The sequence below is a fragment of the Ahaetulla prasina genome, chromosome 2 (assembly GCF_028640845.1).
Source record: "Ahaetulla prasina isolate Xishuangbanna chromosome 2, ASM2864084v1, whole genome shotgun sequence".
NCBI classification, from domain to species: domain Eukaryota; kingdom Metazoa; phylum Chordata; class Lepidosauria; order Squamata; family Colubridae; genus Ahaetulla; species Ahaetulla prasina.
Window position 1 is genome coordinate 168,341,958 of NC_080540.1, and position 27,680 is coordinate 168,369,637.

The 27,680-nt window shown below is 43.1% G+C and overlaps 2 protein-coding genes across 3 annotated transcripts in view; one reads left to right on the forward strand and one right to left on the reverse strand.

The window, feature by feature from the left end:
* The first annotated feature begins 4,987 nt into the window (after window positions 1–4,987).
* Window positions 4,988–21,360, forward strand: KRT8 (keratin 8). The gene is made up of 9 exons (XM_058170922.1): window positions 4,988–5,417; window positions 9,898–10,106; window positions 12,832–12,892; window positions 12,988–13,083; window positions 14,453–14,617; window positions 15,558–15,683; window positions 16,822–17,042; window positions 18,022–18,077; window positions 20,288–21,360. Exons 1-9 carry the CDS (start codon window positions 5,076–5,078, stop codon window positions 20,476–20,478), a joined length of 1,467 nt encoding a protein of 488 aa, XP_058026905.1. The 5' UTR covers window positions 4,988–5,075; the 3' UTR covers window positions 20,479–21,360.
* A 2,379-nt stretch (window positions 21,361–23,739) lies between these two features.
* ITGA5 (integrin subunit alpha 5) overlaps window positions 23,740–27,680 on the reverse strand; it is a 102,520-nt gene continuing 98,579 nt past the window's right edge. For both annotated transcript variants that reach the window (XM_058170198.1, XM_058170199.1), the window contains exons 28-30: window positions 27,252–27,353; window positions 25,848–25,970; window positions 23,740–24,799 (exon numbers count right to left, since the gene is read on the reverse strand). In XM_058170198.1, the coding sequence (XP_058026181.1) occupies window positions 24,716–24,799; window positions 25,848–25,970; window positions 27,252–27,353 (309 nt within the window). In that variant the 3' untranslated portion in view covers window positions 23,740–24,715. The remainder of the gene's footprint in view (window positions 24,800–25,847; window positions 25,971–27,251; window positions 27,354–27,680) is intronic.

Consider the following 27,680-nt stretch of genomic DNA (forward strand, 5'->3'; position numbering starts at 1 on the left):
CCATGTAATCAAAACTAAAATAAATCTAGGGAGTTGCAGGATTCTATGTTTTATTTTAAGACAAATTTCCCATCATTACCAGCTCGTTTTGTAATTTTTTACCCAAACAATTAACACTTTGTTACTGCTTAGACCTGGTTGTTTGATTATTGTATCTTCTGCAATCTATAGGACTCTTCCAAGCATGACAAGTCCTCTGTTGTGGATCTCAATGGCTGATTTTGGTTTTAAAATTGATGGTGCAACTTGCTGTTAAGAGGGAATGATTTACATTTCTCCCATCCATTGAATGCTTCTCTTCCATTTCATTCTGGTCTGCGTACTTATACACTTAAGATATCCCAGTGGACGGGATCATGACAGGAATGATGTATGCCAGTGCCCCCCAAATATTTGGACACCAGGGACTGGTTCCATGAAGAAAGGTTTTTCCGCAGACCGGAGGGGCCATGATTTTGCATGCTGTCTGCATCCTGCAGATGGGGCTTTGCTTCTCTGCGCAGTCCTGTTGCTGGCATGCCGCAGCCCGGGGAGGTGTCTATGAACTGGGGGTTGGGGACCTTTGAATCAGAGGTGGGTTTCAGCAGGTTCTGACTAGTTCTGGAGAACTGGTAGTGGAAATTTTGAGTAGTTCGGAAAACCAGTAGTAAAAATTCTGACTGGCCTCACCCCCATCTATTCTCTGCCTCCCAAGTCCCAGCTGATTGGGAAGAAATGGGGATTTTGCAGTAACCTTCCCTTGCCATGCCCACCAAGCCACACCCACCAAGCCACACGCACAGAACAGGTAGTAAAATTTTTTGAAACCCACCACTGCTTTGAATGTATGCTGTTTGCATTAGCTGAGTGACATGATGATGCTCCTGATGCCTTTGCCCCCAGCAGACACTTGTAAGCATCATAGTCTCTCTTTCTGACTTTGAGTTGGCTTTGTCTGTGCCTAATAACCTGGAATTAGTGCAGCACAGAAGAGACAGATTTGAACATAACTGCAAGTAGCATGCATTAATATTTTTTTATAGTCCGACACTTTGATCACAAGCTTACAGTGTTTGGTCTTAGTTCAATTTTTTTAGCAAAGTGTTTTAAGATATATTGTGTTGTACCAGCCCTACTGAGTTGAAACAGTTTTATACCACTTCTCATATAGATTCATACAACACATCAAGCATCGGTTAACAAAATATACTTAGTTCACATAGTCCAACACACTCAAATAAACCATATTATGGCTTAATATGATGGTTCATATGATGGAGGAAAGCTATGGCAAATCTAAACAGCGTACTAAAAAGCAGAGACATCACCCTGCCAACAAAAGTGCTTATAGTCAAGGCTATGGTTTTCCCAGTTGCAATGTATGGCTGTGAAGGTTGGACCATAAGAAAGGCTGAACGCCAAAGAATTGAGGCCTTTGAACTCTGGTGCTGGAGAAGACTCCTGCAAGTCCCTTGGACTGCAAGGCGAACAAACAAGTCAGTTCTAGAGGAGATCAACCCTGACTGCTCTTTAGAAGGCCAGATCCTGAAGATGAAACTGAAATACTTTGGCCACCTAATGAGAAGGAAGGACTCACTGGAGAAGAGCCTAATGCTGGGAAAGATTGAGGGCAAAAGAAGAAGGGGACGACAGAGAACGAGGTGGCTGGATGGAGTCACTGAAGCAGTAGGCATGAGTTTAAATGGACTCCAGAGGATGGTAGAGGACAGGAAGGCCTGGAGGAACGTTGTCCAAGGGGTCGCGATGGGTCGGACACGACTTTGCAACTAACAACGATGGTTCATGCAACATGCTAAGACAATAGTTTACTTCCATCATGTTGAAATACAAGTGACCCAACTCTACTTTAGCCTAGTCTAGCCCACTGTGTGATTCAGCCATAGCATTGCTGCATCATCCTTTCAAGGATTCAAGATGTTAAGTAAGCCGATAGGTTAAGAATGTAATTATTCCTTCCGTCTTAACTATCCCTCTGAGTCTCATAGATAGCCTTTTGCAACTAAGAGAATGTCCTCAGTTAAGTAATTGAGAGACTGATTTTCCCCAAAGCAATAAAGCCAATTGTGCCATAGTATAGGGAGGATTCTGTTTTGCTGCCTGTTTGGAATGCACAAACAAGACCAGAGAAAACCATGGGGATAACAAGCCAGCCATAGGACTTGTGGAAAAATATGGTAGGTAGAGTCATCGAAAGAGGTCTAAAAAAGGGATGATTTGGTTTCCCTTTTAGGGTATTTGATTTGTACTGTAAGTAACTAGGGATGGAGATTAATTAATTATTAATTAATTATTAAATATTAGAGATTATTAAATAATTCTACAGTGACTAGTCATCTAAACCTATGTAAAACTCATTTACCGGTAAATAGCATCAAGGATCACCCGGTTTACTCAGAACGGTTGATTATGTGCTGTGTATTTATTGCTAGAGATATTCAACAGGCAATTGCAAGTTCTACCAAATTCCAGTTTCCTTTTCAGCAAGCATGCAGATTTTAGCTTCAGGAATTCTTGAAGATATGAGAGAGACACACCCACCCATCCATTTAACATTGCAATCCCAAGGCATCCTTAATTGAGAATAAGTCCAGTTGAACTCAACAGGATTTATGTATGAGAAAACCTGCACCAATCAAGATACATGTCTGTTACAGTATATCTTCACGTCCCTTCTGTGTTTCTATCAACCTCTTGGAGGATTTCTTAATGATCAAACAAATTACACAACAATGGCTTTTCCGGATAATGGTTGTGTTTGCATAGGCTACCTCAAAAGGTAGATAATGACCAGAGTTTGGTAACCGCCTATCCCTACAAGGCTTTTATTAAAACTTTGAATACAAAGCAGTCATTATCTTGGATTTACAAAAACTGGGAGTCTGAAAGGAAATCCTGACATACAGTAGTTTCAATTGCCGGTTTGCATAAACCCCAAATGGTGATGTTCTGTGTTTGAATTACACAGGAAATCTATGATTCTGCTTAAAAAAACCACGATTAGTACAAGTACAGTAATGTGGCCAGCAGCAGGTTTAGCAACTGAACGTGTGAACCTATTTAAGGAAATTTATATGGCCACCCTCTCACGCTCAATGACTCTAAGTGGCTTACAAAAAATAAAAATATATGAATATGAATGCAACTCCATATATTGCCTTGTTATTTTTTTAATAGCAGAAAGTGATCCAAATGGAAAGTCTTCATTGCCCTGCTTTGGATTCCTAGTTTGCCCTTTAATTCAATAATTAATGTATTTGTTGCAGCTTCTTAGAATTTCTGACCTGCCTTTGAACATCTGAAATGCCAAGCTATCTTAAAATCAAGGCCCACATTCTAAATTCTAAAAAAAGAAAGTTACATTTACCTTTATAATTATGCAAATACTGTAATTTAAACAGGCACAGTCCAAAGGACAGTTAAAAACCAGGCAAGCCATATTAAAAACCCAGCTTTAAAAGGGCTACTCTGTGAAATCGGAGGCTGAACGGGCATTAGGTTTGGAGTCAGTAGGAATGTGTCCTCTCTAGAGCCTGGCAAACAGTCTTTCCTCTACAAACAGCCCTAAATCCCAGAGGGAGTTTAAAGATTAAACTTTAAATCATTAAACTTTAAATAGCGTCCCGGCAAGCAAAGGGTGGCTGCCAATGCTGAATCATGTAATCACCACAGCTGGTCCTGGTTAAAGCAATTGAGCAGCTGAATCCCAGCCATTCAATCCAGTTTGTGCATCTTCCCCTCCTCCTTACTTCTCCGGCCTTCCATTAATAAAGGTTCAGAGCTGGGGGGGAGGGAATCCCACTGACCATGAGTCAGCAGCAAAAAACAACAACCCTTAACTATGGGTAGTCCTCGATTTACGACCCTAACTAATTTTTCTCTCCCCCCCCCCAATTTAGGTTGCTAAGCGAGACATTTGTGAAGTCAATTTTGCCCATCTTAGGACTTGGGTTGCCTCAGTCGTTAAGTGAATCGCTGCTGTTGTTAAATTAGTAACCCGGTTGTTTCAGTGAACCCGGCTTCCCTGTTGACTTGGCTTTGTTGGAAGGTGGCGAAAGGGGATCACATGATAAGAAACCCCCCCCCCATAAATATGAACCGGTGGCCAAGCGTTTGAATTTTGATCGCATGACCGCAATGCCACAAGTGTGAAAGACTGATCCTAAATCCTTTTCCCCTCCCCCACCTTGTAACTTGGGTCACTTAACCAACGGTTGTAAATCGAGGACTCCCCCTCTCTATTTGGCGCCCTCTTGCGGCCCTCCGGGTTTTGCCTCCATTCGGACTCGCCAATGCTGCGGTTCGTCAAGAACTCCTGGTCCCAGTTGTTTTAAGCAGCCCCGCTTGTCCGCTTCTCCCCGAGCCGCTTCCTCGCTCCGTCCTTTGCCTTTCCCCGCGAGCTCTTCTGAGGGGACTTCCTCGCCTCGAGGCTCTCACGGTTCCAAAATTAAATAAATAAATAAATAAATAAATAAATAAATAAATAAATAAATAAATAAATAAATAAAGCATAAAGGCCGGCTTGCCCTCTTCGCTTGGTTTAACCCGCCAGAGCGAAGCGCCTCAACATTCCCGTGAGGGTGGGGTGGGGGAGGTTGGAGCTCAAGTCGTCCCGGGAGAGTGGACGGTCCCGGGTCAGCGCCAAGTTTGGGCAACTGCTGCCCTCTTTGGGTTTGTTCGCTGCCCGAAAACTTACAACGTAGCAAGCGGGAGTGAAGATTTGCGGGGCGGAGGAGGGGAGATTTCCCCCGAAGGTGGGTGCGCGGACGTGCCGCTCCCTCACTCGGGGCCCCTTTCCCGCTAGGAAAGAGTTAATAAGCGTAGTTTCTTCTCGCCGGGCAAAGCAGGTATCCGAGTTTTCGGAGCTCCGCCCCGTCGTGGTTGCAAAAGCCACTCAGGTGCTGCCGTCCTCTCTTCCAACCGCGCCCTTTTCCTCCCAACGCCCTCCCTCCAACGCGCTTGTCTATATAAGTCGGCGCCCGGCTTCCACGGCGTTCTGCTGCTTTCCAAGCTGCTCGGATCCTTCCCGCTTCTGCCTCTTCTTCCCGCGCTTGCTTGCAAAAAAAAAAAGAGCGAACATGATGAAGAACTACCGGAACACGTCTAGCACCGTCCGCAGTTTTAGCAGCCGGTCCTACACGCCTGGCCCCGTCGCCGGCTCTCGGATCAGCACCTCTTACTCCTCCTCCTCCTCCGGCTTCGGGGCCGCCGGCGCCGGCGGCAGGTACGGCGCCGCGGGGGCCGGCGGCTACCGCGGAGGTTCGGCGGGGAGCCTGGGGGGCATCACGGCGGTCAGCGTCAACAAGAGCCTGCTGGCCCCGCTCAACTTGGAGATCGACCCAGCCCTCCAGCAAGTCCGAGCCAAGGAGAAGGAAGAGATCAAGAGCCTCAACAACAAGTTTGTCAACTTGATCGATAAGGTGAAGTTTTGCCCGCTTTTTTTGGTGGGGAGGGGAGGGTCTTTGCAAGAAGCCGTTTTAAAATGGGGGCTGAAAAAGAGAGAGGGGGGAGCAACGCTTCTTTCAACCCAAATGGGCCGCTGCTCTTAACAAAACTTTTAGGTTAAGCTTTGGGGGGAAACTCAGGCGGGAAGGGAAAAGTGAGGCAAGCAGGTGCCTGCACTCAAGCGGAGGAATTGGAGGACTTTCGCCGCCCCCCCCCCGAACCAACGGCGTCTGTGAACAAGGGAATAATTATTTGTGATGGTGGGGGGGTGGCAACGGGGTTAGAGACTGGAGGCCAGAGATAATTCCTGCCTGTAGGAGCAAAAAAAAAAAAAGCTCCTCCTATAGGTGTGAAGGTTAAAGAGAAACGGAGTAAGACCAGCTGCCAATTTCATGTTTTATAAGAGGAGGAGAGCAGATGGCCTGCTACTCTACTCTTTGTAGTATCGGCAAAACCGACGGAAGCTCCGGGATGATACCCAAAGTTTTTATGATCCTCTGGCTTGTGACAAAGTTCATGCAAGTTTACTTCTGGTTTAGTGTGTGGGAGCCAACCTAATCGTTATTGCGTTATTACAGTTTGCTGGGTAAATGAAGTATGACTTCTAATGAGCTATCTAATCTATACTGTGTATAATTATGTCAATAGATGCTATAGTTAAGATACTATAGATTCTACATAGTATCTAGTATTTATATAGATTAGTATCTATATAAATGTATGTATACAAATACTAGATACTATCTATAGTATCTATATAGGTAAGATTAATATCTAATCTATACTATCTAATCTGAGACAGACACACCCTTCCAAAGATTTAAATGTATATTTTTAAAGTCTTTGGAGCCTGATGCCAGTTCAGTGCTTAGTAGTTCTAAGCCTACCAAAGCAATGTGAGAGGGAGGTGTTACTAGATTGTGCTCTTTCTATAGAATTGCATCTTGAAAATACCCTTTGTTAGGCTGACTGGCTGATAGGAATTGAAAAGGATAGTGGGATTCGGTTCAGATATCCATATATTCTCTGGATGTTTGCATTATTTGGGGGTGGGATACACCTTTTTAGTGTTTATCCTCCATTGAACAAAGAACGGAACGGCTGGTTAATTGCTTCTTCCTATCTTATCTGTTGCCTTTCTAAACTTGTTATGCTTATTATTATTGAGGACAATACGTATTGTGAAAAGGAACAGAATGTGTATATACATGCAGAGGTATTGTACCTTCACAGAGGTAGCTAACCCCTATGCCAGCCTGCCTCCTCAAGGCTACCATATCTGGCTTGCAAAAATCCCCATGGTTTCTAGCCACCATTGAAGATGATCTTTCTGTACCTCTTTGCTGCCACCTAATGGTCATTTGGATTTTTGCAGCTTGAATATGTTAGCTCGGGGATAAGTGAAGCTGGAGCGCTGCTGTAGTATCCTTGTTAAGGAACTTTGAACTAATGTGCAAAATCAGCCTTTTTTATGACTTGTGGTACTGGCGAGAAGAACCCTTTAAACTCCAGAGATAAATTATTGGATTAGCTTTTCTATTTAGTATTCAGCCAGTATCAGGCTGGTCTTAACAGTTAAGCCGCAATCAAGGCCATTGGGAGAAGATTGAAGGGAGGAAAGCCCATGCCTGAGAAGGGTGGCTGCAGGGCCAGAATTCTGCAACGCACTCCTAGTTTCTTAATACCGTAATAGCTGGCAAATGGGAGCTCAATGTGTGCACTGTACAATGGGAAAACAGTGCCCCAATTTGAAAGGAACATGCAGTACAAAATTTATTTTCCAGGTCTAAAGTACAAGTGGGAGAGTTCTCAGTTTGGTGGGGGCCTTTCTGCAGAGCTCTCTCCATGCTGCTACCAGCTGCTTTCATGGGTGAGGTTTTTCCTAAGCTTGCACTGCCTACATATTCCTTGAATTCCAGATCCCCCTGTTGGAAGCTTCAGTGAAACCAGCAGCGATTCCCCTAATTATTTTGGTTCATAATAAATCAGACAGGTACTGCAGCTTCAGGTGTTTCCTGAACACCTCCATCACTTAGCCAGCATATGATGAGGTGAGAGCTACCACACCTTCTGCTTTTGTTATTGCCAGCATGCTGCATCAACAGAGGTCTGGAAATCCTGGGAGAAAAGTATTGTCTCTGGATTTTTCCTGAGCCACCCCTAGCATTCTCACCATGCGCCCTAAAGCAATAGGGCTGAACTCAGCTGGTTGCTTCTAAGAAGTGCGCTTTTTAATCCACAGTTTTTCCCAATGTTCTTGAGTTTGTCAAAGCAGCTTTTGTACCCTTTTCTTCAGTCAGAAATCAGCCTAAAACTTTCTGATAGGAGACCATGTGAAAGAAAGGAGAAACCCAAAAATGTTTTTGAGGGGAAGGGAAAAATTTGATGGTGGCATTTGGATGACCACCCCGATGAATAGAAAATGAGTTTTTCTAACATAACCCTAGTTCCCACTGCGTCTATTCTCAGCCTGTTCCTCTTCTAGGTTCTCTTCTTGCTTCGCTTCCCGCTGTTCCCCTTCCCTGAGGCAAAATGGTTCTTCCAAAGCTGTGTTTATGTTTTATAATAAATGCCCCATCTTTCATTAGTCTGTGAACTCCTCACAAGACTGTCAAGCTGCAGTTACTCCATCGTTAAAGCATCTGCCTCTTCAGTAATCTTCTGGAATTGCTGAGTGCGTTCCGCCATTAAAAACCGGTTTCTGTGTTTAAGTCTTGGCTGACCATGCTTCAGATTAGATGCTGGCTCTCTTGCCTTTACCATGGCTCAGATAAGATATATTGAATCAAGGCAGGGTGACGAGATTTTTAAAGACCCCTTCTGCCTCAAGGAGGGTTGTTGGGGCATATGCTTCAACCCACGAACTGTTCTGCTGGGACTGTATTTTCAAAAGTTAAATATTCCTGTAATAGTGGTTTTCAGGTATGTAATCACCTAAATATGTTTCCAGACCAAGAGGTGCACTCCCAAAGCTTTGGGTGTGGCCCCCAGAGTGCTTTTGAATTGTAATTTGTAATGAGTGGAGGGGGGAAAAGGTTATTGTAGGCCTGAGAGAAGTAATCAAATTCATTGGGTCTAATTCAAATTAAATCAAAGTTAACTTTTGCTCCTGCCTCTCCGACACTTTGAAGTGCAGCATTTGGCCTTGGGCCAGTGAAAGATCAGTGTACCTTAAGCCCCAAAGGACCCATGCATCTCTTCACCTTGCATTTCTGGAAAAAAATCTGTTTGCTGTCTTTTTATTATTCAGAGCAGGCTTAATCCACAGGGAACCTAGGAATGGTCAAGTTTGCAGGGCAGCACAACCAAACACACTAAACTGAGATGATAAAGTTTGCTCCTGCAAGCAGCTATATAAGAGGTAGCATTTTCAAATTCCAGTTTTGCTGATTTTTCCAAACCTGAGAACACTTTAGAACTATTGGGACTACGAATTTCCATCTTCCTTAACTAATGGGAATGATGCAATGGAGGAATATTACATTGAGACAGACTATTGTCAAAATAAGCAGAGAAGTGTGTGATGGAAAATGTTTTTCATTAGCCCAACCTGCTACAATTTTTAGCTGTCTTTTCCCCCTCTTTAATCTGGCTTTCTAGTTATTTAAAGTTGTTTAAAATAAATCAGATCTTTTCATTTGGGGTTACAAGCAGCGGTGGGATTCAAGTAATTTAACAACCGGTTCTCTGCCCTAATGATTTCTTCCAACAACCAGTTTGCCAAACTGCTCAGAAAGTTAACAACTGGTTCTCCCGAAGTGGTGCGAACTGGCTGAATCCCACCACTGGCTACAAGCCACACTTGATTTCTTTGTGGATGCAGCAGCTCACATTCCAGAAAGTAGGAGACACTGGGAAAGAACTAAATTTTATTAAGCTAAATTAAAATTAGGTAAATATTATGATTGTTCCTTGGGAATTTAATGTTCTGTTTATATTAAGTTTTACAATCTAGTGCCAACTTTCAGAAATATCCTGGGGTAAATGGCGGTCACACGAAAGGCTACCTATAACTGTAGGGGTTCAGATTATATCTTTTTAATCTAAAATAAAACCTTGCGTAACGTCCAGAAAGTAACCTCAAGCAGATACATCTCATCAACTACTATAGATTCCGTTTGGGAATCCATGAAATACCACAAATAAATTATGCATTGAGCCAGGAGGCATACTCCTTAGTACGTATATCTTTTGTTCTCGGGTTTCTAATAATTAAATAGTACTTAATAATGTGCTAAGTTTGGGAAGGCCTGCTGAATCCATTTATTTGTAGCAGGAACTACAGCTTTGCGAGTTGCTGTGAACCTTTTCGGACCGTGGGGTGATGTTTCTAGCTTATGCCATAGAAATACCAGTTTGACCTCTGATGAAAAGGATAAATGAAGTTACCCATCTGAATGGGGCTGCTGACATATCAGGAATTTATTTCTTAATCTGTTCTCCCTTCCCTCTCAGGTTCGCTTCCTAGAACAGCAGAACAAGATGCTGGAAACCAAATGGAGCCTCTTGCAGAATCAGAAGACTACACGGAGCAACATGGACAGTATGTTTGAGGCCTACATCAACAACTTACGCCGGCAGCTGGAAAACTTGGGTCAGGAGAGGGCAAGGCTGGATGCCGAATTGTCAAATATGCAAGGCCTGGTGGAAGACTTCAAGAACAAGTGAGTGGGGGTCTTCTGGTTTCATTGCTCTGGGTATGTCAGGGCGGGACAAAGTAGCTTTATTACCCATCTTATGCTTAGACCTATGGAAATGCCACAGCAATCCTTCATTCTGCTATGATGGCTTAGTTTACCCAAACTATTTTTTAAAGTCCCTGCCAAATCTTAAAATTGTTAATGGCTGCTGGTGGGTTGTCTTCTGCTGGTGGGTTTTGCTATCCTTGTGTTTGATTTTGCACTGTTATCATAGCCCCTATCTCTTAATCTTGGCCTGTGTCAACCAGGTAACCCTATACACATTTATTTGGTGTAATATAAGAATATAAAACTTTGGTGGACAGAGCTGGAAGGATAACTATGTTAAGGATTTATTTATCAAGCCATGCTAAACAAAGGAATTGTACCAAAAGGCTGGGCAGGGATTATTTCCAGAAAAAGGGAAGTGGTAAACCAGAACACATATATGATCTCTTTGAAGTTGTTGAGGATGGGAGGACACTGCCGGAGAATTATTCAGTCCTATTCCTCTATGTGGTAGCACATCTTCATCACACATCTGGGTGTCTGCTTTGTACCAAGCAAGATTGCTGTTACGACAAAGCGCTTATGGGAGAATTACCTAACCTGTTTTGTAAGTGTCTGTTTTTAGCGGAGGCGGGGACATTGAGGACAAGCTGCATTGTTAGTATGTCATTCTTCCCCATTGCCTTTACAATCTTTACAACTTCCTTGGCAGGCTGGTGCTGCAACTCCAGGGATACCTCTGGGCTGGAATGCCAAATCGAATGAGAGTATTTTACAATGGCAAGGAATGGGATATTGTCTTAAGAATTTCCAGCTTTCCAAATATTTCTGAGATTGTGAACTGGACAGGAACACAATGCCTAGAATGTCAAGGGAGTCTCCTTTTAAATAAAGAGGAAGAGTTGGATGACAATAATTTGGGATCTTTATCTTTTTCAAAGAGTCATCGTGTACAGCTCTTCTTTCTTAGGCATTTTCAAAGTGAATATTACACTTGTAATTCTGTTGGTTATATCCCTTGCAGAAATAGAGAGCTTACAAAGTTAGGATTGGAGAAAGTGGGTGCTGGAGCATGGGAAGAATGGCTGGTGCAAATGACCTCTTGCCTGTACATATTTTTGGTTTCACACCCTGAAATTTCACATACACTCTTGGTAGAGTTAAGGAGGAGGAGAACCTGTCGTATCTTGAGTTTGTATCCAAATCAACAGTCCCTGGCTATGGCACATTCTTGCTCCAACTTTCCCAGTTCCAGAAGTGTTTCATGCGAGACCACGTAAATAGTTAAATTTGCCATCTGCAGGTTTCACACACACTCATCTTTCTAAAGATGGATTAAGGGATGCCTGAGCAAACAAAAGGTAGTTGACAGTGAATGCATTTTGACTCTGCCGGATGGTCCTTGGATTATAACCATTTGTTAGCGACCACTCATAGTTATGGTGCTGAATGAGAGGGACTGATCCTTGGAGGCTCCTGCCTGTTGCAGCAAGTCACAGCCATATGATTTCAATTTCCGATGTTCCCTGCTGGCTTCCCATAACCAAAGTCAATGGGAAAGCCACTAGCAAGTCACAATCTTGTGAGGTCCTCACTTAATGCCTGCTTGGTCCTTGTTTAAATCTGGTAACTGGGACTGCTGTTGCTAAGTGATGCGGTCATCTGACAATATGGTTACAAGACATTGTGCTTCACAACTATATTGCTTAGCAATGAAGTTCCCAGTCCCAATTGCCTTTGTAACCTGACGACTACTTGTAATATATGCCCACTTCAAGGATTGTAGCCAGAAAGCAAATATGATGAAGGTATCCCTAAACTGCTTTTAAGTCACCCTCTACCTCTACTAATGATCTAATAGCTGGTTTGTTGTGGGTTTTTTTGGGATGCACTGGTAGGCCCAATTCTTAAATAATGTCTTTCAGCTGTATTTTACATTTTTTATATTCTAGGGTTCCTTGGGCATTTCTGAAAATACAGTTACTGTAATGCTAGTGGTTGACAAGTTGCTTTGCAGAATGCCAGTTTTTCATATGTACATTTAAAAAAATTAAAACAATGTAAATAGGATTTTAAAAATACGACAAGAGAAGAGCCTAAAAGGCATCCTAAGGGGGATATGGACACTATATCAAAAACGTCAACAAAAGTGTTGGTTTGAATAGTAAGGCCCAGGAATTCTCTGGGTTTCTCTGCGTGTATTGCTGCTGTACAGTTTGACATCTGTCCAAATAATGCAATTCACTTTTGAACTATTAATTTACTGTGCAGCTGCCATTTTTTCATGAAGATTTTAACAGAATATTGTGCATAAATGAACACTGACCAAATAAATACTGACAAATGAAAGAGATAATCATAATGGAAGCCACAAAAAGTTACTCAAAAAGTAACCTTTGGGAAAATACAAACACAGTCCTATGCATTCTTAATCTATCCTGCCTTTCTAACTAAAATATTCAAAAATTCAAAATTAATTGGAAAATGAAACCTTTTTAAAACCATGATAACCTTTTAATTTAGGGCCTTCCACTCCCAGCATCTATATTTTGGCAGTGATTAGTCAAGGGATGCAGCACTTTGCACATGGTCAGTTGCATCGCTGTCTTTACATATTTCTAATGGTGATCCTAGCACACGCTGCTTAGTGTTGGTCCAAATTGCACGTAATAAAAGCCACTTAACTTCCTTTGCCCTGCAGGTATGAAGATGAAATCAACCATCGTACTGAAAAGGAGAATGAGTTTGTCCTTCTGAAGAAGGTAAATGGCCAGCTGCTCATGTTTCTTGGCTAATGATCACAATTTTGAGATTTTGTGTATGAGTCTTTACTTATAATGGTGCACTCTTCCCTCAGGATGTGGATGAGGCTTACATGAACAAGGTTGAATTGGAATCCCGCCTGGAATGTCTAATGGACGAGATCAACTTCCTGAAGCAGCTTTATGATGAGGTAGATAGTGGATTTAATTGAGCGAAGAACGGCTTTTTTTAAATATAACCTTTTTGAAGACACGGGCAGGGCAAGGAACTGTGGTGTCTGATTAGATGACAAAAAGGCAACTAGGTTCCCTTTCTACATACCGAAAGAAGCCCAGAATGGCCACTGCAGCTAATTTCAATTACTCCTTTGGTTAGTTAATGGGGTTGGCAAGCTAATTGGCTCTAGTAATAATAATAACAGTTGGAAGGGACCTTGGAGGTCTTCTAGTCCAACCCCCCTGCCCAGGCAGGAAACCCTACACCACTTCAGACAAATGGTTATCTAACATCATCTTAAAAATTTCCAGTGTTGGAGCATTCACAACTTCTGCAGGCAAGTTGTTCCACTTATTAATTGTTCCAACTGTTGTGTCAAAAGCCTTTTAAGAAGTCCCAAACAAGGTTATATTCTTACCTATACTTTATGGAATATAATATATAATGTATATTATAGTTTGCCTTTCTACACAGTGACATTCTGATCTACTTTCCATTTCTGCATGAAATATGAGAATCGTGTAGTAAGTTGTAGTAAGTTGCTATTTTATTACAAAGGAGAACTTTTGGTGTGACGTTTGTGTGGGGAAAAGGCTGCAGTGAGAGCAGTAGTGGGGATGCAGAGAAAATAGAGCCAGGATATATTGGGGCTGGTGGGGAAGACAGAAAAGTTCTTCCTTTTATACATCATGTTTAGCCTATTTTATGACCTATATTAATTTTTTCTTTCCGTGAAAAGGTGCTGTCGGATTGTGGCAGCTATGGTTAGAAATAGCTTTGAGGCTGCAGAAATTTGGAGACTACATTCAGCTTTAATGGGGATATCCCTCACAAAGTGCTGTTTGATTTCATTTGCTTTGCTAGGAAACATAGTGTTTTTTTACTGAAACCTTCCCCAGAGACTTCAGTTTTAGCAAGGTTCCTCTTCATGGTTGACACCGCTCGGCCTGTAATAAGTTTTCTCTTTAATTATCATTTAATTCAGTGCCCCCCCCAGCTTTTCGGGCACCTGGGACCAGTTCCGTGGAGAAAGGCTTTTCCATGGACCAGAGGGGGCGTGGTTTTGTGTGCTGCCTGCGTCCCATGGATGCGGCTTCACTTGTTTGCGCAGCCCGGTTTCTGTCATGCTGTGGCCCGGAGTCTCAGTCCACAGGCCGGGGTTTTGGGGATCCCTGATTCAACTAGTTCTGCCATTAGTTTTGAGACTTCACCTGTTGAATCAGATAGAAGTTTCTTGCCAGTAGAGGAATGAGTAGGAAAGATTTGAATCCTCACCTCACGGCTCCCTGAGGGTTGCATCCTCTTTGATTCGGGATAATTCTGAATGTTACCTTTTGATGCAGGAGCTGCGTGTCATGCAGTCTCAAATCAGCGACACCTCTGTGGTGCTGTCCATCGACAACAACCGCAGCCTGGACTTGGAAGGCATCATTGCTGAGGTCAAGGCCCAGTATGAAGAAGTTGCTAACAGGAGTCGGGCTGAGGCAGAGAGGATGTACCAGATCAAGGTAAGCTCCAAGCTGACACTGGCTCTCCTTGACCATACCTGATGAAAAATTAATTTGCAGTGAAGAGCTACAGCGCCTTCACTCATGTTAGGAGTTGGGGATAAATCATTTCACAGAAGGAAGGAATCGACGCTTCATGCAGCGACGAAAGAGCAGCAGCATCCACACTCAACATACTATCGTGAGTTGAGGTTGGAAAAAAAATCTGTTGTTTAGTATCCAGTATAACTCAGACAGTATACTCATAGCACTATTAGGCCAATGATGGAAGCCCTGGATTATAATTTTCATTGCAAATAAAAGAAGGCGATTGAGATGAGGAGCTAATTACTTGCCTGAGGTTATCCAAGTAATATTTGTGGTTCACGTGAGTTTTATGATGCGCTTCTCAGTTTATGATGCATTTTTCAGGTTGTTACTCAGACACTCCTGGCAACTTCAGTCGATCAGCTGTTTGAACGGAAATGGAGGATAGATAACTAGGCACTTTCTTCCGAGATTAACTTTTGCATTTGCTCTCTTGGCTCAGATGGGATTGGGGAATGTGGCTGGTTTGATTTTGATATGTGAACTTAACTATTGTGACTTATCAAGCACGGATTATGGTTCAGTGAGGTATGCAAAAGCAAGCCTCTGGTTTATATAGCAGACCTTGCTTAAAATAAACCAGAGTTTAGAGTATGTGTGATCCCAGTCAGTGAATTCTCCAATCTCCTCTGCCTGCCCTCAGGTAATCCAGACAGGTTGAAATTTACATGGTCGTCTTGATTGGAATTAAGGAGTTAATTCCAGGAATTAAATTAATACTGTACTATGGACCACTTTGTTGAAGAGATGGTTGAGAACTCTGTGTGTTATGGGTATATAAAGAACTGTAGTCTTTGCAGCCTGTGGTTTTCCTGTCATTGCATCTCTTGTCCCTTCTGTCTCCTCTCTTTAGTATGAAGAGCTCCAGACTGTGGCAGGCAAGCATGGGGATGACCTCCGCAGCACCAAGAATGAAATCAATGAACTGAACCGAATGATAACCCGCATACAGTCAGAAATCGATGGTTTGAAAGGCCAGGTCAGTCTTCTGCAATCCTCCTTAAGTTGGTCATGCTGTAGGTCTCTGCTTTGCCCCCAAGGAACATACAGATTCTATTGGTGGTCTCCCAACTTTCTACCAGCATCCAGAGTTATTGGACCAGAGCTCTTACAGTCACCAACAACATGGATAGGATATGGTTCAGTATCGGCTAGGTTGGGAATGCCTGTATTGAGAAGGCCAGCCTTTTCCAGGGCAAGAGTGAGGATGAGCCGAAACTTGATGGTAGTACCCATTGTTATGTATGTAACGGTCCTTAGTACAGTCTAGTCTCCAACTAGGTTGGAGAACCAGTTGTCTCCTTTATGCAGTTTCTGGCTTACAACTCTTCTCATCCTGTAGTCTTGCGCTGCAGGAATGCTGCAGCTTCATGATTCTGGAGTAAATGCCTGAGAGAGACTGACTTCTCTTTGACCCCTTGAAGGCCATTCAGATGACCAGAAGATCAGTCGACTTTCCTTTCATGACCACATGAAATGGATGGCTCTTGTCTGGGTGTTGCCATTGGTTCTCGGAGAGTAGGGATGAGGGTTGCTGGTACGATTGAAGCCCTGGGAATGTGGGTGGGTGCTGTTGAAGGCAAAAGGTAGCATGTTAAGCAGAGAAGGATGGATTTTCAACTTTTCTTGCTTTCTGAGTGCAGTGGGGGGGGGATGGCCTACATTCCTCTCTGCATTTTATTCAGGTTAATTCCTGTTATTTCCACCTATGATAGGTGGAATATGGTTATTCTGGGAGCCTGCACATCATCTCACCTTAACATCTATGGTGTCTTTTTTTTTTTTTTTACACAAATGAAAGGATTGGGTGAAGAATCTTGGCTTGTGGCTTTCACCTTCTTGGAAGAGATATGAAAGTATAGGAGTCATTCAATCCAATTATACTTAATTGTGCTTTGATCAGGTATAGTTATCCTCATCTGGGAAGAGACAGTTCTCATTCCTTAGCTTTAGGCTATTTTCCCAGGGGCAAATCTGTCCATTGTATCTTAATTCCCCATATCACAGAAGGGTGAGAATATTGGATAACTGCTGTATCCTCTCCACCCCCTGCCTTCTTCCTGGTTTTTGAGATTTGAGCTGCCAGTGGAACTCTTTGCTTCCTTGCTCCCATAAAGCGTGCAAGCTTGGAAGCAGCAATTACTGAAGCAGAGGAGCGTGGGGAGCTGGCCGTGAAGGATGCCAACAGCAAGCTGGTCGAATTGGAGGCTGCCATGCAGCGAGCCAAACAAGACATGGCTCGGCAGCTGCGGGATTATCAGGAGCTGCTGAACATCAAGCTGGGCCTGGATATAGAGATCGCCACCTACAGGAAGCTGATGGAAGGAGAGGAGATCAGGTAAGGATCGGCCCAACATATAGCAGCGGTCACCAATTGGTGGTCCGCAAATTTTTTTTGGTGGACTGCAGAAAGATTATTTGCATTTTTAATATTGCATTAAATCAGGGGGCCTCAAACTACGGCCACTGGGCCAGATACGTGCAATGAACATTTGTGTTGCTGCAGAGAGTCTCCACCTTAGGGGTCTTTCTGTGCAGGTCGGAGGGCAGAAATTCCAACTTGGGGTCTGCTTCAGCCTCCTGGTGTGGGGCTTTGGGCGAAGGCTGGAGGGAAGCGTCACTGGTGGCGAAAAGCCAGAGGGCCTTGTTCCAGTGGGACTGCATCATGGCCTGGAACTGGCTGACCATCTCAGCCCGCTGAGCCTCCAGGTGCCATTACCTGGCCTTGCACTTCTGCAGGTCTTCCCTCTGCTTGGAAAGCCTATGCTCCTAGTCCTCAGTGAGGTGCTTCTGCTGAACCTTCCTTCTCGGCCAGATTCAATTTGAACTGAGCCAGCTGTTTTGCCAACTATTTCTTATTGTGGCTACTTAGCTCCAACAACTGCTTCCTGTTGGGGCCCTAAGCAGCCTGGGTGGGCGGGCAGGCGAGGAGTGGGTGGGAGGAGAGGGGCAAGTAGAGTCCCGCAACGTGAGTGACATGCCCACCCAGTCACATGACCACCTAGCCATGCCCACCCACCCAGTCATTAGGCAGATCATATTAGTGGTCTGCGGGATTTAAAATTATGAATTTAGTGGTCCCCCCAAGGTTTGAAAGGTTGGTGACCCCTGCTTTATAGTGATCTGTGTGCTAGCGTAACACAATGATTGAGCTCATCGGTGCATCAACAAACGGTTCAAATTCTGTTCAAATTCAACTTGGCTGCAGAAACCTGTTCTGTAGGACTTTCATTTTGTCTGACTTAATATCATTTCTTGACTGATTTATTGTTTTTTTGGGGGGGGGAACTCTTTCCCAACCCTCCCTCTTTTTACAGACTGGAATCTGGAATGCAGAATCTCAGCATTCAGACCAAGACAACTGGTTATTCAGGTAAGGAAATGTCGCATGTCGAAGAAGAGGGGGAGGGTGATCAAGATATCAATGCAAATGTCAGAAATTAACCAGAGCAGGGAATCCTGTATTTATTTAGAAGATTTAAGACAGCCGCCCAATTCGCATAATTGCAATTCTGGGTGGCGTACGATACATAAAAATATTTGATTGCCTAGTTAGATCTGTTTCAACACTGTTAAAGTGATGTTTATTTCCCTTGCTTTTATTTGGGAACCTGTTTAACTTGATACCTGCGCTGATCTTAATAAAGAATGGCTTGTTTTCCGATGACATTTTTTTCATAGAGGAAGTGAAATAAAATAGTTTAACTTCCTCTATTTTACAAACTGATGTGTAATCAATCAAAATTGTAATAATATTTCGGCATATGAATTTGGATTTCTTCCCTGAGTTTGATGGTTGGGTTTTATGGCTTAAGTGATGCCACCCAAGTCCTATTTTATTACAGTCTCTCCCCTCCCCCCAGTTTTATTATTTCCCATGGCAGTTGAAAAATCACTGCAGATTAGTTGGCAGAGAAACACGTGCCAGTATGAAGACAAACAACCGTTTTCAGAGGACAAACCATCATAGTTGAAGCATGTTTGGCTGTGCAATAAATAGTTTCTTCTTTACTTTTTTAATCGTTAGTTTATTAAATTTGTTTGCCATCCATATCACCACTTTTTGGCATTGTTCCCTACAGCTTTCCTCATCCCCGAGCCCTGTTCCAGTAGATCTAGAGGGCACAGGGTGGAGAAAAGTAGTTTTCTGCATAAAAGACCCCCCCCCCTCTTTTACTTCGCAGAAATAATAGTGATAAAAAATAGGCACTGTGAAATTGTTTTTCCTCCAGATACTTTAAAGAGCAAAGATGTTTAGCAAGGATTTACCCATGATAACATTATGTTGCAAGCAATTGCTCAGGCAGTATTTTTGAGACTTTATGGGTAGGAGGTTGATTTTTCAAAAATTAAAAATTGGTCTGTTCTTTTCTTTAAATGGAGGGAAATTTCAAAGTCTAACTGAGGAAGCTGGGCCATAACTGGCAGAAAAAGAGGCTGGAAGGCAGGGCTTGTCCATTCTTTGTCCAAAAGATGCAGTTTGGAAACATCTGCAGTTGGAGGTAGTTCAGAACAGCTTTCATCAACCTGGTTTCTTCCAAATGGGTTGAACTCCATTTTGATGATCTCCAACTGGATGAGGAACTGATAAAATTCATAGTCCCGATACATTTGGAGAACAGCAAGTTAGCAAAGACCGAGGTAGCATTTGCTGAGGACTCTTTGTGCCAAATTTTGTCCCCCCCCCATTTGCAATTCTGAGACCTTATTATCCAAGTCGTTGATTTCCAGAAATTTTAATTAGTTTTACAGTGCCACATGAGAAAAATATGTATACAAAGTGTGTGTTTCTGCATATGGAGAATCAAAATGGCCCGCTACTTATCCTTTCCTCTTCCCTATGGGAGAATAAGTGCAGGTGGTCCTCAACTTACAGCCATCATTGAGCCCAACATTTCCTTTGCTAAGCAAAACAGTCATTAAATGAGCTTTACCCCATGCTATGACCTTTCTTGCCATAGTTAAGTGAACCACCGAAGTTAAATTAGTAACCCACTTGTTAAGCGAATCTGGCTTCCCCATTCCTCACTTTGCTCATGAGAAGGTCACAAAAGGGGGGGGTTACCTGACCCTGAACCCTCAGTTGCTAAACGTCTTGAATTTTGATCATGTGACCACAGGGATAATGCAACGATTGTGTGAAGAAAGGTCATAACTCACTTTTTTTCAGTACTGTTGTAACTTTGAACGGTCACTAAATGAACCATTGTACGTCGAGGACTACCTGTATAAGGTTGACACAGTCTGTAAGATGAGAGCAAGAGGGGAAACCTGTTGTCTATTTTAATCTCGGGCATTCCTTTCAAAGGGCAAAGCTGGCTGAGAAACTCTGGGAGTTGAAGTCCACAAGTCTTAAAGTTCCCAAGGTTCGAGACCCCTGCTTTAGGGAATGTGGCGTGGCTGGACAAGGTAGCAAGAGAGGGTCTCATCTCCACCTGGGAATGAGGAAAATAAATGCATATAACTGCTTTTTACTGTGCCACTCTTCCCATTTCTAGATTTGGAGATAAAAGCTAAACCAAAAGATACCAAATGCTGGAAACTGCTTTTCTCCCCTTCACCAGTGTTCTCTGTCTTTTCCAGGTGGCCTGAGCAGCGGCTATGGTAGTTACGGAGGTGGCTACAGCTCTTCCTACTCGAGCGGTGGGTATTCCATGAATACATTGCCCATGGAGAGCTCGGCCGTCAGCAAGACCAAGGCTATTGTCATCAAGAAGATCGAGACCCGCGATGGAAAGCTGGTGTCTGAATCCTCCGATGTGCTGTCAAACTAGCTTGGTGGGGTCTTGAGCCAATGGAACCACTATCGGTTTTAAAGTGCCTGAATCCAAAGAGCCTTACCTAATTTAGCTAAGATGATGAGCCACTTCTTCTTCTTTTTTTTTTCCCCCTAGAAGGAAGGATTTATGTTTGTCAGATACTTGTGGGCTAACAGGTCCCATCCGCCCTTTTCTGCCCATGCTGGATGAGGCTGGTGGGACTGGGGAGTCCGGCTGCAACTGGGAAGTCCGCTGCTGCCTTTTGAACATCTCAAAACGTTGCCACCGACTTGCATGAGACGTGATCAGGGAGGAAAAAAAGCAAGGGGCGCTTGTACCGCCGTTCCCTTTTTCTCAACACCTTGAGGGAAAAGAGACTTGCTTTCCCCAAGGGATCTCATGGTTTTGAAAGTATCCCATCAATAGGGGCAGCTGTTGGAAAAAAAGGCAGGAAAACAGCTTTCCCAAGCTAGGGTCAGTGAGCAGTCTTAACTCTTTTAGACCACTATATGTAGAGATGACCTCCTCAGAATTGCAGTTTGTAGCTTTCACGTTGTTTAAAAGCTGCCCCGTTGTAGTATTCACCCCTCTTCCTACTTGCATATCGTTAGGTCAAATTTTCAATCAAAACCAAGGCTTGGAAACAGTTTATTTTGAAGGATGGATTTGGGGAAAATCTCACCCGAGTCTTATCACTGGAGACAGCAACTCCTATCAATGATCACACTAGCAATCTAAAGATGATGTGAGTTGTAGTCCCACCCGGTCTGGGATGATAGGAAGAGAGGAGGTAAAGTGGGAGCCGAGTTGGGCAGAAGCACAGAGCAAGCTGGTTCTGTGAAGATTTTTAAGAACTTCATATGGTTTTCATTTTATTTGAAATAAAAAGGTTTTCTTCCAATCTTTGATATTAAATGGCTTTTTTTCTGTCTGCGTTGGTTTTTCTTATGGGAAGGCCCAAGATAAAGGTTGAATGGAAAAGCAGGAGAAATCTACTCTTTCAAAAGCATGCGGGGCTCTGAAAGCACAAAGAGATTGTTAATGGGTTTAGGAATTTGGGAAGGGTGGACAACTAGCCCCCTCGAAAGTTCTCTTGACATTAAGGCTCACTGGCCCACTGAGGTTGCTCATACATTGCAGTTAAGATTTGTTCCCGATGCTAACTAATGGAAATTAATTCGCAATGACACAGAATTTTAAAGTGCACATGGCTGGGTCATGTTCCCTCAGGGATGTCATATAGTCCTTGTATTTTAAAAGCATTTCACATGGACTATGAAACTAGTATCTTATTCTGTGATGATAGGGCAAAGCTGGTCTTTGAGGGACTCATACTCAAAAATAACACAACGAAGCACCTTTTCTGAGACTTAGAAACATGTTATTTCAGTCACTTGGTGCTTTATTGGAAGCCCCTCGCCCCTCTTTCAGGCACCAATAGGGTAACATGTTAAAGGAGGTTTGAGTTGGTTAAAGGCTACAATAAACTCCCACTTGCTGGCAGAGGAAAATACTAATTGATGAAGGAGAGGGGTTGGTGTTCTCTGGGCTTGTTTGTTTTCTTGCAGATGTTTCATTTTTAACTGATCCTCTCCTGACACATGGTTGCTCAAGAAGACAATTGTTAGCATAGCTTAACATTCCATGCACAGCCTAGGGTTAACAAAACATGTATTCGGGGGAAAAAACACCTTCCCTGTTCGTGCACATACATCTAGAAGTTCTAAGCAAGGCCTATCAAGCTGGAATGTTTGTTGTGATGGAAAGTTATATAGCATAACCCCCAGAATAATTTTTGGCTGTCCAGAACACCATGGTACTACAGGTAGTCCTGGATTTATGACCACAACAGAGCCCAAAATTTGTTAAGTGAAACATTTGTTTCGCTCCAAATTGTTAAGTGAATCACTGCAGTTGATAAGTTAGCAACCCGGTTGTTAAGTGAATCTGGCTTCCCAGTTGACTTGGCTTGTGAGAAGGGGATCACATGGCCCTGGAAGACGGTGAGGGTCATAAATATGAACCAACTGCCAAGCATCTGAATTCTGATCACACGATTATGGGGATGCTTCAGAGGTAACTGTATTCAAGCCTTAATTTGGGATCAGACTTACTAGCACTTAAGACATATTTCTTTATGGTTTTTGGACAAAACCCATTGACTGGGTTCCCTCTGCCAAACCAAACCCAAACAATTGATATTGAAGGCTTAATATATACTACATATGAACCAAGTCAAATGATTCTAGAATTTCCACTTTGCCACAAGGAGACTTGTGATTGGTGTATCGGGCTGACTTCATTAACCAGGATTAATGCACATTCATCCCCAAGGCTATGTAAGGAAGAAAAATGTACATTCTGAAATAGCCAGTTTAAAGCTCTGCAGGAAACATGTCATCAAACTATTTACTGGAGTAAGTTCACACGTCTTATGTAATATAATTAATTAACACAGCTATGTAGTCCGATTTGGCCACTGGCACATCTTGTTTTTATTGGCCTTTCGCTTCCCTTTAGTTTTATTATTTTGCTATTGGTTGAGGCCTAAAATATGGCACAAAATGTTTTCATGCTTTTGCACAAGCCTAAAAATGGCAACGAAAGCAAAATAGATTTGCACAGGTCCATCCCTGCTCTCAATATTCTCATTTGGAAAAACCCAAGATCAGTATTTTAAATCAATTTCATGACTCAAATAGCTTTCTGTCATGGTCTGCTCCTATTTATTACCCAACTCTGTATTACACTCTTACAGCTTGTTTTCCTGTTGTTTGATTCCATCCAGCTGACTTGTCCCATGTTATGTTGCTTTTTAAAATACTTAAAAAGATATTCATTTCAGTCTTTAACTCCCCCCCTCCCCCCAAAAAACAGGCTAAAATTTAGCCTCTTGGACTCTCGCAACACCAAGAGCCAGAACAGCAAAAACTAAGGTTAAAAAATGTTGCCCCAAAAACCTGCCTCAACAGAAAAGTTAAGAAACATATTTAAAAGGCCAAAGTAAATAAATAAAAAAATAAATACTTGCACAGCTACGTTTCGCTTCCATATTAGGTTATATATTGATTTGGAACACGTAACAAGAATGCCGAGGGGCAGAAGATTCTCAGGGCACCCTAAAATGACTTCTGCATTCTGTTTTTGCAAGCCTACCTTCATAACCATCCCAAATAATGCTTCAACCAAAGCTCTCAGCTGTTTCTTTTAAGTGACTCCTGCTACCGTTTTCATTTACACCATCAAAATTGTAACTCCGTTGGACAGAAAAAAGCAGTTCTAGAGGCTCGAGCCCATAGCCAACCACATGGCACTAATATTTACTAAGTAAGTAGACGAAGTAGAAAATAGGGAAGCATTTATTGCACATTGGACATTTTAAATTAAAAACAGCAACCCCTGTCTGCTACCAAGAGGTGGCCCTCGCTTCCTCATTCCTTCTTTTCATTAAAGTGGCATCTGAAAAATAAAACATCTCTTAGCGGTTTCCGGAGATCAGTGCGAAGACCGTCGGCAAGTCCGGGCCGACACCGGGTGATGGCTTGGCTTCCTAATGTGGCAAATCTTTGGCATTGTGGGAGCATCCAGCTTTCCCAGCTAAAGTCTCTGCCCCATGTCGTCCTCCACAGGAAGCAAAGCGGGGAAGACGGGAAAGAAGAGAAGCGAGCCCAGGATCCTCCATTCTGGCCCACGGAGGAGAAAGAGCTGGACTCAGGAGGTGATTGTGCTTTTATTTTTTTTTCCTTTTTCTTTTGTTTTTTTCAGCCAAGCTGTCTCAATCTAAAGAAGACCAGCAGCTTGAAAAACTGTCCATGACAACAATCCCTTCCCCGCAGATGGACGGAACAGACAGCTTGACTTAAGGGGCCTGAAATCAGGCCAGCACCTGCCGCTCCAGCGGCTTCAAGTATTCCCTTGGGCTGGAAGCGAATGCCTGCTGCAGCCCTCAGTTCAGGACACATGTTGTTGTTAGGATCCAAGCCTCAGGGGACGGGAATGGTTGGGAAAGGAGGGCACTTAGTGTCAAGGTTGGAGCCTCTTTCACGGAGGGAAAGCAGAGGTGCTTGGTGCACTGAACCCTGCAATCGTCCAAGGGGCCCAGTGTCTGTGGCCCTGCCCTCCTACGCCTTGCCGGTGTTGGTTGGAATCCCTCCTCCCCACCCCTAGTGCTTTTGATGGGCGATCTGAGTGCCTCTTCGCAGGGCGGCAGCAGCAGCAACAACACATATATATGGAGGGCAACATTGACCTGCTAGGCCTCTGAAGCTGCTTGTGGTTTCAGCTGAGCTTTCTCCATGGCTGTGCCGTAAGGAAGGGAACGTTTGAAAAAGCCCAGCTAAAAAAGAAAGAAAGAGAGAAAGGTCAGCATCTATAGAGGACCATCACCCGCCGAATTCTCTTTCAGGGCAACTTCCATTGTGGTTGAGTGGTCTTGTGGAAGCACATTTATGAGTCCTGCTTAAGACAACTGTAATCAAAGTAGTGTAGAAATATCTCTAGATTTTTATTTAAAAACAAGAGATAGTTTTCTCTCTCCATCTCTCTAGAGCATCTCCTGGCATAATGACATTATTGCTGTCATTTTTAGTGCTTTTGAATCGTTCTCGATTCCTAGAGGCTACCTGGACAAGTCCCTGCATTTTTTTAAAGCAACATTTTTGGAAGGGGTTTATTATCACTATCCTCTTGCTAGGGCTAAGAGAGGATTGACTGACCCAAGGTCGCCCAACTGGCTTTCTGTCTAAGGTGTTCAAGTTTCTAGCCAGATGCCTTAAACTACGATATCAAACTGGGTCTTAACTTGATTAATGCTACAAAATTAAGTTTGTAGTTCTCTAAACTCATGAGAGCTGGAGCCATAACAATTAAAAACTCTTGGCTCAATGACATAGTTATGTGCATCACGCGCCCCACCTGCAGAGTTTCAGCTGAATATTGGAAACCGTCTCTCTTAAAAACTAAATGTTGATTCAAGCTGCTTTCATGACTGTGCACAGGCTGCTTCATGCAGGTGCAGAATGCTTAAAATGTAATTATATGTGCTTTGGGGCTGCAATTCTCCGTTGCAGGCCAAGCTGTACACTTGTCGAATAACAGGGAAATGAGTCAGAGTCAATTCACCAGGGCAGGTCTAGAAAATCACAGGTGTTGCAGAAGATTCAGATGCTGTCCAGGGTGCTGAAGACACTCCCCCATTGACACCTCTTAATGTTCTATACACCACAGCTTTTAACTGGCTTCTGACATTTCAGAATCTCTCTGACTACTCATATTTTCTTACATCTGCAGTCCTTATAAATCAAGGAATACCCAGTACTTCAGAGCTTTAAAATTTTCTCTCCAACCCTGAATTCCTCGATTATTAGATTGTTCCGTGAACTCACCTTGTACAACACATAGATGAGCAGTGCCAACAGCAGCAGTCCAATCAAGATGGCTAAGATGATGATCCATAGAGGAACACCCTGGCTAGTCTCTGCCTTAGCCCAATGGAGTGATGTTGACACCTGTCACCAGAAAGGAAGCATGAATAAGAGATATCCAAAAGTTGTAATTGAAGGTATTACATTGGTAGCATCTAAGCCCTGTTAGATCAGCATATATGCTATAAGTCATTCTTCAAAATGTTAGAGGACCTGTACATAAATTGAATAATTTTACCATATGTAGTAAATATGTACCATATGTAGTAAATAAGTATCTGAGAGCTGACTTCTTGTTATGGAGAAAACGTACTGCCTTGAGCTGTACGGAAGCAAAAATAGGATGTACTGTAAATCAAATAAATAAGAATAAACTCCCCTTTATGACCCTGTAATCTTAGGGGTACAGTTGGGGAAACTGAATGGAGCTGAGCGTTTACTGGCTGGATGCCTGCCTGATGCGATGTGGCGTTCGCAGCAGATATTTTTGCTTTGCCCCCTAGGAGATAAACATCTGCCACTACTTAGGATTGAACTCTCAACCCTCCAAATGGGAGAAAAGAGTCTTCACCACTAGGCCACTAGGTAAAGGTAAAGGTTCCCCTCACACATACGTGCTAGTCGTTCCCTACTCTAGGGGGTGGTGCTCATCTCCATTTCAAAGCCGAAGAGCCAGTGCTGTCCGAAGACGTCTCCGTGGTCATGTGGCCAGTATGACTCAACACCAAAGGCGCACGGAACGCTGTTACCTTCCCACCAAATGTGGTCCCTATTTTTTCTACTTGCATTTTTACTTGCTTTTGAAACTGCTAGGTTGGCAGAAGCTGGGACAAGTAACGGGAGCTCACCCTGTTACACGGCAGCACTAGGGATTTGAACTGCTGAACTGCCGACCTTTTGATCAAAAAGCTCAGCTTTTTAGCCAGAGTCACTACACCACTCTAATAAATAAGAATAAAGCATCCTAAATCCACCAGGGTGCCAGGTATATCATTCTCAGAAATTTCAAAATAGGCCACTGGAAAGAGACTGGCCTTCTTTAGTTATCCTAGGTTTCACATCATTCAGCCTCACTAGGCAATCTAACACCTGAATTATAAGAGAAAAAATTACTTCTCCTACTCCACTTTTTGCCTTCTTACCACAACTTTCATTTATCCGCTTTTCAAGAATATATCCAAGCTGGACTGACCCCACCCATTCAGAGCTAAGAGTTACCTGCTTCTCTGAGTTGAACTGATCCCAATCGCTCTCTCTGTTGTAGCAAAGTCTCTCGTAATTTTACTAATGCAATTGGAATTATCATCTTGGAAGAATTTTTATTCATAAGGGCAGCTTCTTCCTACGATAACTGATAATACTGACCTTCAGATGAGTGGTGGGGTGCTCTAGAGGCTGGATTTGGTAGGGCACCTTTTGCATATGGTAAACGGCTTCACACTGGATAGCCTGGGGATAGTTCTCTTTCTGCAAGTGAGGAAAGAATAATGAGAAATGGCTCTGCACAAACGTTGGGTTGAATAGATGTACTGGAAGCGAAAGAACCTTAATGTGGAGGAATCAAACATCCCATTCCCAAAGGCTTAATACTATGAGTAGTAGTACTACTACTACAAAATGAATGGGAAGGAGCAGGCCATTATTTTTCTGCCGAGATTATTACATTTTTTCTGCATGCACATAGATCAGAGGTGGGCAACTGGGATCTTTTAGCCTGAGTTATGCTATTCCCTCAACTTTCATTCATTTCTGTGCCAGCTACTGCTACCACCAAGAATAATAGAATAAGGAAGG